The sequence below is a fragment of the Pseudorca crassidens genome, chromosome 4 (assembly GCF_039906515.1).
Source record: "Pseudorca crassidens isolate mPseCra1 chromosome 4, mPseCra1.hap1, whole genome shotgun sequence".
In the NCBI taxonomy this organism is placed as follows: Eukaryota; Metazoa; Chordata; class Mammalia; order Artiodactyla; family Delphinidae; genus Pseudorca; species Pseudorca crassidens.
The window spans coordinates 104,326,671-104,341,493 of NC_090299.1; the positions used below are offsets into that span (position 1 = coordinate 104,326,671).

Consider the following 14,823-nt stretch of genomic DNA (forward strand, 5'->3'; position numbering starts at 1 on the left):
TTTCTAGATAACTCAATCCCTTAAAGAATAGGGTTGGTTCCATAACATCTTATGGAAAAGCCCAAACGACCTTTATGGCCAACCCAATACCAAACTTTTTATATATGTCTAAACAGATATTTTGCAAACCTTTTGTATATTGTACAGTTCTAAGCTTTCTTAAGTGGAGGATGTAATTGAACACATTTAGCCCTTTATGATGACTGAATATCATAATTATCAACATTGGCAATTCTGTACTGAGTTACAACAGTGCTACTTTGGTGGGGGTCGGCTATTGAAGTTGATAGAGCTTCTAGCTTCTGAGCTTAAATATTCCCAGATTACTGTGGGTGGTTTTTTCTGCCTTTTATTTCACTGGCATCTATTGCTTCTAACTGCTGTTAGCATTACTCTCTCTGGAAAGGTCTCCCTACTTATCCTAATGCTTCTAACCTGCTGTGACCTAGGAATCCAGAAATCCAGTTATTAACATTGTTCTTAAAGAGTAAGCACCTAGGCTCTGAGTGGGGACTGACATGAGTAATATGTTTGCCTTTAATGCATGGACTTTGTAAAAACAACTGTGACTACTCAGCATTTTCTGATGAGCTACTCATGTTTAGCTCTGATCTCTCTGTATGGGTGGAGACACCAGATGTGAGATCTCTGGAGTAGGACTACATTCCTGTTTGAACGTTTGGCCCAATTTATAGTTTACAGTAAATGCTATTTTGTTTTCAGAGGCTGATTTTTTAAGACTTCTACCACTTGGTTTGGTAAACTATCTTAGGACTTTAAACAAAATGGAAAGAAATTCCCAATTTGGCTTAAGAATACTTACTAAACTTCTTCAGTTTCTTTGTTGTCTTCGTTCATTATCATACATGTTTAGGTATGATCATTTCCCTTACTAAATAGCAGTGCTAGTGTCCACAAACTGTATAAATTCTTTAAATCCTTAAATATGTACTATTCTATTTATCTTTTCAAGGGCCCTAAGCCAGACAGAACTTCAGAAGGGCAAGCACTGAGTGAAGCAAGGAAGCACTTAAAGGAGGAGACACAACTACGACTGGTAAACTTTGCTTAGGTCCTAATAGTTCAGGAACACATTAAAACCCCTACCTAGGGGTTTTACCTCACAGATCAAGGAATATCAGTAGTGTTCTAGCAAATTTTATGGATCCTATGAAATAGTTTCTCATTCTTTTAACCCATATTCCCTACAGTGCTTCCTCAGTCCTTTTTCTGAGCATTCTCAACAGCCAATGGAATTTTACCTATTTTAATTTTTAACTTATTTTTGCTTTTATAGTTTGTGTTGCAAAAACATTAGGTATATAGAACCTACTTTTTTCTTTTCTTAATTAATTAATTTACTTATTTATTTTTGGCTGTGTTGGGTCTTCATTGCTGTGTGTGGGCTTTCTCTAGTTGCTGCGAGCAGGGGCTACTCTTCATGGCGGTGCTCAGGCTCTAGGTGCGTGGGTTTCAGTAGTTGTGGCGCACGGGCTTAGTTGCAGAACCTACATTTTTAAACTATGCTATCTCCCCTCCTCACCCCGGCAAAGATATGTCTCCTTGGATTGGGCAGCTCCTCTTCTCCTTAAGAATCATTAATTTAGAATTGTACGCTTTTATTTTTAGTTGTTATTTCTGAATTTATTCTTGTTCTTATACATAAACAGAAAAATGTACATCAGTATTAGTCTTAAGATATTTTTAGAAATTAAAAAATATATATATACATATATAAAAGAATGTGTAATAAGGACTAATACTCCTATAATAGATTTTATCCAAATATTAGTATATTAAATACACCGTGGTATTAGTACATTAACTCTTCCTGTAATTTAGATAGTATGACGACCAAATAATCCCCCTCCAATAATGTCTCTAACAGCAGGGAGAAGTCTAAAACTAAGGGGTGATCTGATTTGTAGTTTGTTATAACAAACAGTGTGTAGAACAGAATTTCAGGTTATTTTATAATGTTACTTTAACACTGTTATTTAACATCCTTGAAACATTTATCATTTTCCTTCTATGTGTTTGTGGATTTGATCTCAAAATACTTTCCATAAGGAAGGTCCTAGAAATAATGTATGTCAGCATTTTAAGAAGCAGTCTGATCTTGTCTTCTGTCATGCTAACCATGTACAGAAGAGTGCCTCAGTTAAGTGGCAAGTGAAAAAATTCTACATAAAATTTTCCACATTCTTGTACCACATTAAGATAAATGTTCATTAAAAGAGAAAGAAACCAAGCAAGTAGGCAAGGTTCTGAATGTGCCCTGGGCACAGCATGGATGCAGAAGAACCTCAGGTCTTTGTACCCCTGATCATCCAAATAATGTTGCAGTAATAATGGTTGAAACAAAAATACATCTCATGATAAATGAATAGAAAAATTCAGTTAGCCGCTATATTTAAAATAGATAACCAACATGGACCTACTGTATAGCACAGGGAACACTGCTCAATATTCTGTAATAACCTAAATGGGAGAAGAATTTGAAAAAGGATAACATGTATACGTATAACTGAATCACTTTGCCGTACACCTGAAACCAACACAACACTGTTAATCAACTATACTCCAATATGAAATACAAATTTTTTAAAAAACTCAGTTAGCCATATTGACCATTCCCTGTAACTGAGATGTTACCTTGGGGACCCAAAGTATCTTTTGAGTTCCTTGGGCTCTTGAAAATGTCAGTAGCCTCCAAATGAAGAGAATTCCAACTGCTTCATTTTGTGCTGGCTGCTGTAACACGTAATATATATTTCTATAATAAGATGTGACATCAGTTGTCTGTTTTAGTATCTAATGAAGTGACTCAAGTATTTTAGGCATATTAGATAGCACTATGTTTGGCCTACGGAGTTTTTCAGATTCGTAAATTATTGAGTAAATGGTACTGTAATTATCCTAATTATTATTCTTTTTGTTAATGTCTCTGTATTGAATGATAGCTTATAGCTGTTTTGCCAGACTTTATACCTGAGAGTTTTGGTCTACCTTGTCCTGTGGAATTTTGTGGTTTGCACTTAGTTGAGAAAAGAGAGAATAAGTAATTTGTTTTCCTTTCGGGGCAGGATGTTGAAAAAGAACTGGAAATCCAGATCAGCATGAGACAGGAGATGGAACTGGCTATGAAGATGCTGGAGAAGGATGTCTGTGAGAAGCAGGATGCCCTGGTGTCTCTGCGGCAGCAGCTGGATGATCTCAGGGCTCTTAAGCATGAACTTGCCTTTAAGTTGCAGGTAGGCTCACTGGCTCTCTAAAATCCCAGGGCTTCCCTCTGCCCCTCTTCTTCTCTAGAATCACACTTTAAATAGAAGAAGAAAGGGTCACATCTCATTTTGAGGCTAGCTACCAATAAACCACTTTAGGAATTGGTCTATCCTAGGATCCTGTATTGCTGTTCTGGAAAGTCATGGCCACTTTTTACATTGTAACTGGGCAAGAGGGTCTTTTTTATCCTATAAAATAATTTCTACTCTCCAGCCTAACTTGCCAACTGAGTTATATAGATAAATTGATGTACTTTCCAATGTTGATTTTTGAGACAAAACTGCATATAACAATACTAATCTTAAATGTTGCTTCTTGCTTTTTGTACACTTGGTAATTAACTGATATGCAGATACATGAGCATTTCTATTTCTCTAGTTCCCGCTTACCATTAGGTTCAAAAGGTATGTGTGATTTGTTTCAGGATTTTATGTTATATGCAAACATAAACATCACTCATAATTCTTTTCCATAACAGAGTTCAGACTTAGGAGTGAAACAGAAAAGTGAACTAAACAGTCGCTTGGAAGAGAAGACTAATCAGATGGCTGCTACCATTAAACAACTTGAACAAAGGTAAAAGTGCTGTTTCTTTAGTGAAACATTTAGGGCGTTCAGTCCTGGACGTGAAGAGAATGCGCTATGCATTTGGCAGAGAGTATGTGGGAATCTCCAAGCTTAACACCAGGCATGCAAGTAGAAAGCAAGCCAGTTAAATTTTGTGTTTTTTAAAGATGTCACTAAAAACCATTTTAGTGTCATGTGTTAGAGGAGGGATACTTACAAGGATGAAAGGACTTTTAAATCTGTTTGTGATTCTGTTACCGTTCATCACTCAGGTCTTTGAAGACTTTGGTGCTAGGTGATGGAGGGGTACTGAGGGCCCTTCTAATAACTGTAACCCCTTTCCCTCCTCTCTCATCTCCTTTTTCTCTCTGCTTTCTCCTGAACAGTTCTATAGCTTCTACTGTCACATCCCGCCCACACCTCTTAGATCTGTCGGTCTCCCGCTCTGTCCTCAATCTGGAGACCAGTCTTGCATTTTCATCCCCTGACCAGTTACTTCCCACCAGTACCTACAATTCAATCTGCCCAGAGTACATCTTCTCCCTATGCTACTCTTTTCTCTTTCTGTCTGAAGCCACCATGTTCTTCCTGATGACTCAGCTGCCAAGAGAAATGGCTAAGGCTTGAAGATTGAATGAGCCGCGGCACCCATGGTCATTAAGCGTTGCCAGCCTGTGTTGCTACCTGTTAACACCCACTGATCACCCTTCTTGCACCTGAGCAAAACTAAACTACTTACTAGACATGCCTCCCATTTTCCCCATCCATGTCTTGCCTAATAGTTTCACCAATTAGAAATGCCCTTTGTCTTCCCACTTCCTTGTTCTTCAGATACATTTTTTATGTTCAGGCTTCAATGCCACCTACCCAAAGCTTCCTCTAACACTCCTTCCCAGCTAAAAGTAAACTGCGAATTTGTACTAGTTGGAATTCCCATAGCCTTATATCCATACCTATCTATACTGCTTATAGCACTTCTGACTTTGTCCTACCTTATAAACCTTTATATACGTATCTTCTGATGAGAGTCTGAGTTCCTTGACATTAGTTAACTAATCCTTTAAGTTCCCTTGTTGGATCTGTCACAGTGCCTTGAGTGTGCAAGGCATTCATTTAGTAAGTGCATGGATGAAAGGGTGAATGGATGGCTTCTTTTATTCAGATGGCTCTTGACCAGGGTGGGTCCTGAACAGCACTGCATATTACTGTTGAATCAAAAGTTAATTGCAAATTAATAAATAAGCTTGAAAACTCTGGTTTGGCTGATTTGAAATGAAAAAGTATCAGTCTATCTCGGAAGTTATCTAAGTGCTTGCTCATAGCAGTTATATGTTTATGATTTAAGAAATCAATTTTAGTGTTCATAAATTGTGTTTTTGAAATGTATCAGATTATTTTTCAGTGGATTTTTGGCTTGGCATTTAAAGCAGACAGAACTAAAATAATGACTTACCTCTTCAAGTATTATTAAGCTGACTTGTTCTCTTGCTATTTTTGTCTTTCCTATTTATTCATTTTCTCATTCCCCTTTCATTCCCATTTTTATTTGTATTGTATTAATATAGTGAGAAGGATTTGGTGAAACAGGCAAAGACCTTAAATAGTGCAGCAAATAAACTGATCCCAAAACATCATTAGGCATTTTACAGCTGGTCACCTCGCAAGTTGGATACCACAGCTTAATTGTAAAAGGAAGAAATCTGAAAGTTATTGCATTTATGCTCTGATTCTATATAAAATGTCACCAAACATTGAATTTGCTGGACTTTTAAAAAAAAAACGTTTGATATATATAGGCTGTGTTTTCTTCTTCTTTATTTTCTCCCCAGAGTTAGAAAATTGAGTATAAGTTCTCAATTAAATACCAAATAAACTTTGAGAAATTACTTGAGTTGACCAATAAATAAACACACCATTAAAAAACATCCTAGGGAATTGAAGCTCTGTACATATATGACTGGTACCTTTACAGTCCAGTCCCCAACAATACCAGTTTCTAGGTGCGATGTCTGTGTCATTGAGCCTGTTCTGCCGTTGCGATGTAATGAACTAGAGGTGACTGCCACATGGTCTTGGACTCTTCTAAAGTAGTTCTGTGTCTCTTAGGCCATGACCCCTTTTCACTTTTGTCATCTAGGTTTAATCCCCAAGCCAAGGATAAGTACTTAGTATTCCACTACAGTTCTACTCTCAGTAACCAAGATTGCTTGCAACTATTTTGCCTTAGTGACTTTGGTGGGGGGCAGTGGGGTGAGGGCGGGGAACAGCATCCTTACATTTCTTTAAAGTCATAGAGATAAAGTTAGTGATTAGGTAACTTATGATAACATAATGTGGAAGCTTGGGAAAACCCTCCTAATATTTGTCATCTTCTACCTCTGCCATTTTCCTGCAATTCCACTTCCTATTTAGGTAGCTCAGAGAGAACAATTTTAATAAAAGCACATCTCTTCTATTAAAAAAAAAATACGCTACACGTTTTTCACATCTATCCTGCTTTTCCTTTCGGAGTAAAGACAACAAGGCACAGACATGAGTGATGGTTTCCTGCCTCTTGTTCCTTGCTGGCAACGTTTACTTAAGAGTTTCTGTTACTTTTTGTTCAGATGGGAATTTGCTTAAGTTTCTAGGAGAATAACAATCTATTAGAAAACCATTTCAGAGTAGGAAATAGACAAATGATAAACATATTCATTATTATTATTTAGTCTAAAAATAAAGGTTCCCAGTAGGTATTCATAAACAATAATCAGCAGGGCTTCTTTTTCTAAGTGACCACAGATCTGACCATTCCTAGGCATTACATTGTAATAATCCTATAAATACTTTGATTTTTTTTAAAAATGACTTTTGATTTGGGGGAACAGGTGTTAGTTACATAAGCCTTTATTCCTTCAAAAAGTCTTGGGAGAATTTTTGTTTTTCTGTTTTTTCTCATTCTAGTAGATTTGCAGCATTTCAGCTGCTTAAGTGGGGACAAAGATAACTTTGCTCCCAGCTCTTGAAATTCTTTACTGTCTTCTTGGAAAAAAACAGAATTAAGAGAGTAAGATAGATTTCATGTGTGTTTTTATAGGTCCTTGCAGACTTGAACCAAGGTCAAGTCAAAGAAAATATGACCAACTTCATGGAAGAGCCTGTACTTTTGAACTTAGTTTATCTCTTATAATTTTGCACCTCTTCTTACCTTCATCAACCTTTTGTGGTGATGAGGTGCCTTTTCTATGAGCATTTGGAAGGAGTGCTCAAACACCAAAATAAAACATTTTAAAGACTATACATAGTAGCATAGTAGCATGCTCCCAAATTCTATTACAGAGAGCCCGAGATATTTCACCTTAGAACATGCTTCTTTATAGGTGCAAAGTTATAGGATATTTGGAAGAAAACATTCACAATCTTCCAGAGAATATGGTCAGGAATCTTACGCAGGCCCAGTGCTGAATTGTTTGTCCACTTAGTCACACACCAGTTGGTAGAAATGGAAAAGGAAAGAGATAGCCAAAGGCTTTTCATTATGTTAAAAACCCGAAGCCTGGGTAAAGGTTGATGTATAGTGTCCAGTGATTTAATATAATTTGTGGTTTAGGGAAGGGACCAGGAAAATGTTCTAGTTCCACATATAAGAAGGTAGTTGCCCATTTGCAAGTTCCAGTGAGTATAAAACAGAAATATAAAGTACCAAACCTATTAGGAAATAAAAACAAAAAAGTGGATTTAACTTTAATTACTATGTACTTGAGGTTGGCTTTGGATATGGATTTTCTAAAAAGTGATGTTTTATTGTTTATCATCTAATGGCTGTAAACTGTAGTACTAGAATAAAAAAAAATGGAAAATCAACTATTCCTCTGCCTGGTTCACCTTCATCTTGCTTTTTTTAAAGAATTTGTTTCTTCTCCATCTTTTCTCCCCCCATAATTTCTTCCCACGTCCTACAAAGTTTATTTTCCTCTCTCTGTCTCTTCATGCCCTTGGGTTGTTTTATTTTGTGTTTTGAACTTGGTCTTCCTCCCCACCATGGCTTGTGTTTTTTATCACAAGTTCATATGGCTCACATCCAGATTGCGCCAGGCTGAGCGAGGCCGCCAGTCTGCTGAATTGGACAACCGGCTCTTCAAGCAGGACTTCGGAGACAAGATCAACAGTCTGCAGCTGGAAGTGGAGGAACTCACCAGGCAGCGGTGAAGAACGGGTGGCTTTAGCGGCCAGGGTGGTCATGGGAAGTACTAAGGCCAGACAGCAAGAGAGGGGCGGTCTCCTGATCAAGCCATGTCTGTTTTGTCCTGCCATGTCCTTTCTCCAGAATTAGAATTCAGAAAGCTTCACATACATAAGCATTCCCCAAATCTCGTCAACATCTTTTGCCATCAAAGAATTAGGAAATTAGAACCCAAGATCCCAGGTAAATAGGATGGAGTAAGAGAATTAATAGCCAACACAACACTAATAACAGGATTTCCTAAATTCTTACTGTGTGCCAAATACTTTACTAAGAACTTCATATGCATTCTCTCCTAACATCTTCCCATCGACCCTATTTGTAGGTGATCTTATTACCCCCACCTTCAGAGGAAATTGAGGCTCAGTGGGGTTAAATTGTCCAAATTCACACAGTTAAGCTAATAGGTAGCAACACTAATTTAAAAGCCAATTTCTCTGACTCCAAGCCCTTAACCATTCTTCCATACCGTCTCTCAAATGAGACTCAACTCTGTACCTAAGGCACTGACTTCAAACAAATAGAACTTTGCTGTTGGATATAAAAGCACACAGTTACTAAGGATACTAGTGGTTGAGGGTGTAACTGGGGATTAACTACGTAACTGTGAAGAGAGAGCAGCTAATTCATATGTAATGGGACTACAGAGTTAGTGCTTTCATACTGTATCTTGCTGAAAATATAGAAATACTGTCTTTCAATTATAGTAAATCTTACTAGTTGTCATTCAGTTGACCACAACTTTTCATTGAGTTAGTATTAAATGTTGCTATTCGGAGCCGTGACCCTCAGGCACTGGGAGATCTGAAAGTGCATTCTTAATCATCCAAGGAAGATTAAACACGTTGAATGTATTTCAGTGTTACTGGTTTGATTGTATTGTATTTTAGTACTTTAAAACCTGGTTGTCCATATATATCTGGTATACTTTTTATTAATCAAGTATTAAAATTTAATTACTGAACTCTAAGAAAAGGGTTTGGCATTCTTTAGAAGATAGGCGTACAGAAATCCAAATTTTCATCGTTTTTCTCTCCCACCTATCCCAGGAACCAGCTTGAGTTAGAACTAAAACAGGAAAGAGAAAGAAGGTTACAAAACAACAGGAGCATCCCAGGAAAGGGTTCCCAGAAGCCAGAACCCAAAACGGTAATATTTGTTATTCCCATGTTTATTTACTTAATTTTTAGAGGCTACCTTGATGGGCCGGACAGTTTTCTCTTATGGAACACATGCTTAATTGCTATGGCCTGAGTACGTAGGTGGCAGGCGAGAGCTGGAGTAAACACATGGAGGCTTGATTCTGAGTCTGCCCCTGGGACACTCTAACTTGAATTCATTTGGAAAAGGGGATTAATGACCATAATTCCCAGTGACCATCTTATTCCTTTCAGTTTGTTAAGTAAGATTATTTTAGTATCTTTTTAATAATATGGTATAGTCATCCCTCCCCAACCCTGAATTGCCCTTTAACAGAATTGTCTTAAATATGGATTCGCTTCTGTACACCTTTTTCAAGTCATGAAGATTTCAATTTTAGTATACTCAAGGTACTTCTCTTGGGAAAATTAGAAAAAAAGGGAATTAGGCACGGGGAAAGGAAGGTAATATAGAGTGGTTTAAAGAGCAGGAGTAGAAGCTTCTACAGAACAGTGTTAGGAAAGAGACCTCCAGCAACCTGTAGTGGTGCGAGATCTAACATTGGATTACGATCATCTCTGGGACCCAGGAAACCGAGCCACTCTCTTCAAATAATAAAATCAGGAAAGCGTGAAATACTTTTTCTGTCAAATACAGGGAAAAAAATACCTTCTTTGTAAATATTATATATAACAAAGCAGGACAAATTTATAAGCTTTTTAAAATTTCTAGAGAGTGAGCTGCTAATTTGCTGGAGAGTAGAAAAGTGGTGAACGGAAATTTATTACACCTCTAATGTAACATGTGCAAAGAACCATTCTCTCTGTAGCAGGCTGTCTTTATTATCTTAGTTTAGTGAACATAAAATCTACGTATAAGGGCTTACAGAGATTTACTTAAAATCTTGGCCTGTCTTATCCTGTTTTTCCAGTGAGGCCTTAGATTTCTCAATCTTGAATCGCCGTGCAGTGCGAGCCTTTCCAGGAGTGGTCTGAGAACGTACATGCTCCTTTTAGAGGCTGATGGGCAAGGAGTTCAAGGCAGACAGCAGTGTTTGTGCCACAGGAAGAATCTGTCCCCCCAAAACTGCCCAGGCAGGGCTTAGCAGCATTGGTAGAAATGCAGTTTGGAATTTTCCATTGGTCCTTCAGAGTAGAAAACCCCTCGAGTTGTATAGGCTATAGAAGTTGTCATGATACTGAGGCAAATACTTGACCGAGCGTCTAGAGGATTACACAGTCTGCTGGACATGGCCATGCTCGGTTTCACTAGCTGTCCAGAGCTCAGCTGGGGGTTTGTGTGTGTGTATGTTTTTGTTTCTTTTTTTTTTTTCCTAAGAAGTAACTGATACCTTGAAGCCACTTTGTAAGTAAATACGATACATTCTGAATTTCATTTGAGTCTCAAGCATTAAAGAAAATATCTACTCTGAAAATCATTTGTTGCAAACCCTATCAGAATCATTTGTTAAGAAACTATTTGGAACAAAGAATGATGGAAAATATCTCCAAAGTTAAACTCCTTCCCTAATTAAAAAAAAAAAAAGGGCTTCCCTGGTGGCGCAGTGGTTGAGAGTCCGCCTGCCGATGCAGGGGACACGGGTTCGTGACCCGGTCCGGGAAGATCCCACATGCCGCGGAGCGGCTGGGCCCGTGAGCCATGGCCGCTGAGCCTGCGCGTCCGGAGCCTGTGCTCTGCAACGGGAGAGGCCACGACAGTGAGAGGCCCGCGTACCGCAAAAAAAAAAAAAAAAAAAAGCTGCTTAGCTTTATACCCAAGCTAAGACAATATAGAAGAAAATGTCTGCAGCATCATCATTGTTTAGCGGTCTGAATAATTAATAAATTGGGCTGTTTTCTTTTGGCAGGATGAGAAGCACAAAATTGAAGAGGAAAATGTTAAACTAAAAAAGCCCCTGGAAGAAAGCCACAGGTGTTTATTAATGAAGTATTAACTAGGATATAAAGCTATTTTGGGGTGGTGGGAAAAAGGGAGCTTTTGATATACACTGGCAATGACACAGACCAGACACTGACTTGTAATATTAATATTTCAGAAAGACATTTTGAAGGGGGAGTGAATAAATAACAAGCCAGATGTTAAACCATTTAGTCCATTCCAGAAGAAAGAAAGAAAGGTGATCAAGCTGTCCTCTGATTCTTCCCTGGTTAATCCCCAAACTGTCACTTAAAGGATTATGTCTAATCTAATCTTTACTGGATCAGTAGGACAAGTAAATGAAGCACAAACCATAGGATTTCCTAGGTTCTTAAATGTACTTGGGCATGACTTGTTTCCACCTAAGTACTAAGTGAAAGGCAGCTATGTTTCAAATAAATACTCTAATTTCCCTCACTTTTTTTGTCTTAAGGAGAAAAACAGTTTTGCTTTATTCCTTTTTCTTAACTCTTCATCTCATTTCCCCGCAACGAAGAACATGGGATCGTTCCAAGGAAGTTGACTTTTAACAATTATTTTAACAACAAAACATTACATACTGCCACTGTATTAAATGAAGAAGGTCCAACTATGTGACATTCTGGAAAAGGCAAAACCATGGAGATAGTGATTGCCAGGGCTTAGAGGATGTGGATGGATGAATCGGATTTTGTAGGGCAGTGAGAATACTCTGTATGACACTATAATGATAGATACATGTCATTATACATTTGTCCAAACCCACAGAATGTACACCACCAAGAGTGAACCCTAAGGTAAACTATGACTTATGATGTGTCAGTTTAGGTTCAATGACTGTAACATCAGGTACCACTCGGGTGTGGAACGTTGATAATGGCTGGAGGGTGGGAGGTCCAACAGAATATATGAGAAATCTGTGTCCTTTCTGCTCAGCTTTGCTGTGAACATAACACTGCTCTAAAATTTAAAGTCTATTATTAATGACAACAACAAAAATAGATTATTATCAAGGAAAGATACCATAGAGGGATTTTGAGAGACCTATACAGTATACATTTTTGGCAGCTGTACCTGTCCAGCCTTTAATGCCTTAAGAATGAGATAGGGTGTCATCTGGAGCAAAACTAGCTGCTGGGGAAGATAAATCACACAGTCCAACAGTAGGCTGATTTTGCAGGTACTTAGCCTAAACTGCTCTTCCTCACCTCCAAGGCCAGAATGATTCCAGTACCTTTAAGTTTACTCCCAAAGAACATGGTCTGATCTAGGACCAGCCTTATTAAACTACAGTCCATCTAACATTATAGATCAGCATGGGCCATGGGAAGGAATTAGACCACAAAATTAACCAGGGCTCAAAAGGGCCTTTCAGAGTCAGCCACGTTCCAGACTAAAGTCAAGTCATTTACATTCAAGAGGGTCTTACATGCCAGGTTCTGATTTTAGGCCCTGGGAATATAAGATGATACAGTTGTCCCTCGGTATCCAGGGTTCCAGGAGCCCCTTCAGATACCAAAATCCATGGATGCTCAAGCCCCTTACATAAAATGGCCTAGTACAATGGATATAATGGGCTCTCTGTATCTGTGGGTTGCTCATGTGGGGATTTAACCAACCACAGATGCGGAACCTGATGATAGGGAGGGACAAGTGTACTACCTTATATTTGTATTGTGCTCTGCAGCTTAAAAAGTGTGTCACATTCATTATCTCCTTACAAAAGTTTAATCATCCATTCCTACCTTACAGGTGAGAAAACTGAGGTCCACAGAGAGGCCCAAGTTGCCTCTCCTTATCATGTCTTCTGTTTTTAAGCCCTTTGTCTCTGCACTATATAATAGCTGCTGCCAGGGCCTATCCTGGCCAGAACTGCAATCCTAAAACATACCGAGGTTTCCTGGGATTGTGGTCCAAGGAACAGCTGAAAACCTGGTAACACTGATGGTCACACTGCCACTCAACCAAAGAGAACTGGAACCATTGTAGATCTGTGGTCTGTTTTTCCCAGAGCTGAGGCTTTGCTGAGGAGGAGGCTTTGCTTCTCCTCTTGTATAAGTTCTGTTCCAAGTTGGGAAGATCGGGGTTAGCTCAGCTGGTATCATGAAGCAATATTTCAATCTGAATGGGTACGTGGGAGAAGGGACTAATACGTGACATATGATAATGGGTAGGTTTCCATAATATTGGATAGGAAAAAAGCTATTAAAAGTATGGCCTTGGCCATTGACGTTTTACAGGTTGGGAAACATAACCACTATTTTCTTGGTAGTAAAAAGGAAACAAAATGTAACTCCAATCTATTTTTAAACAGGAAGCTACTAGCATAATGTAGGATCATATTCTAGTAATAGATTTAACAACCAAAATTTCCTCTCTTTGGAGGTCAACATTAATAATTACTTTGGTCTCAGCAACATAAAAGAACCATGGTATTGCTTTTTGTGTGCTTCTGAAATGATTAAAAAGGAAATATGTTGCTATTAGTTACTGTTTTTACTTTCCCATTGTAGGCTGCCGTCTCACCCTGTGAATGAACAGGTAACTGAGTCTCCTGTCCTAAAACACCTTGTATAAATTAAATAGTTGGCTGGACCATGCCTAGCTGTACACGAGGCAGCAAGGGAGGTAGATGAATGCATACAGGCCTCTGCTTCCCATCCTTTTAATAATATCCTGAACAAACATGCATTTGGCTGAAACGCTCACAGGAAGTAGTACAGTTTGGAGCAATTTACTAAGTAAACAGCAGCTCTTAACTTCCTATCTGAGATTCTCTTTGACATACCAAGGGACCTGAGAGCTCAGTGTACCTCCCTTTCCGTTAGTCTTCCCTTATATAAAATGAAGAGAAAAAATACTTATTGATCACTTAGAAATAACCAAACATTTACAAATATAGTGGTAGATGACAACTCCATGAGAAAACTGATAAATGCTACTATGTCTGAGTCACTGCTGTCATCTATCTATTAGGATATAATGATGCCTACTCCCTCCATTCTTGGTGATAGAATAAGACAAGAGGGATGGGGCTTCCTTTTTTTAGCTTTTTACATTTATATACGTGAATTTTCTTTATATAGATAAAATCACGTTACTTCATTATAAAAATTAAAAGAGCACCAAGGATAATGATAGGATTATCAGAGTTGTATATAAGGTGGTGAGACTGTATGTAATTTGTTCTAGTTTCCAGATAGCCTGTAGTGTGATTATGTTAATTTTGTAACTAAAAAATGCATATTCTGAAAATACTGGTCTTTCCGGGGCTAAGGGAAACTAACCGGCTCACTGTGTGGTTTAGGATCAGCCGCTGCCCTCCGAAAAGCCACAGATGTGTCAGCTGTGCCAGGAAGACTGCAGTCTAACAAAGGTAACAGTGGCGAGAAATGAACAGGTTCTTCACAGGGACACCCACTGCACCACCAGCCGCTTCTCACGATAGGGACTTCGCTGTATAGAGTGCAGAGAGTGGGGAGAAAAGCAAAAGGAGCAAGCATTTAGTGTGTACCTATTTTTTTTCAGTCCTATTAAGTCATGTTAGTAAGTCCCCATTAAAATATTAAATACAAATTAACTATATAAGTAATTTAAAACAAACATAAATTTGTAAGTAAATATTTATTGAGTGCCTACTATGCGGAATGTACTATTCCATGTGCCGGAGAAAGAGTAATGAACAAAATGTA

At 38.3% G+C, this 14,823-nt stretch overlaps 1 protein-coding gene across 9 annotated transcripts in view; it reads left to right on the plus strand.

Moving 5' to 3' along the window:
- RUFY3 (RUN and FYVE domain containing 3) overlaps positions 1-14,823 on the plus strand; it is an 83,075-nt gene that overhangs the window by 65,279 nt on the left and 2,973 nt on the right. For 3 of the 9 annotated variants that reach the window (XM_067736196.1, XM_067736198.1, XM_067736199.1), the window contains 8 exons: positions 974-1,057; positions 3,087-3,254; positions 3,764-3,861; positions 7,917-8,036; positions 9,124-9,223; positions 11,082-11,146; positions 13,645-13,672; positions 14,439-14,507. In XM_067736196.1, the coding sequence (XP_067592297.1) occupies positions 974-1,057; positions 3,087-3,254; positions 3,764-3,861; positions 7,917-8,036; positions 9,124-9,223; positions 11,082-11,146; positions 13,645-13,672; positions 14,439-14,507 (732 nt within the window). Of the gene's footprint in view, positions 1-973; positions 1,058-3,086; positions 3,255-3,763; positions 3,862-5,417; positions 7,696-7,896; positions 9,050-9,123; positions 9,224-11,081; positions 11,147-13,644; positions 13,673-14,438; positions 14,508-14,823 lie in introns of those variants that run through there. The other 6 variants (XM_067736202.1, XM_067736203.1, XM_067736204.1 and 3 more) reach the window with 4 other exon arrangements.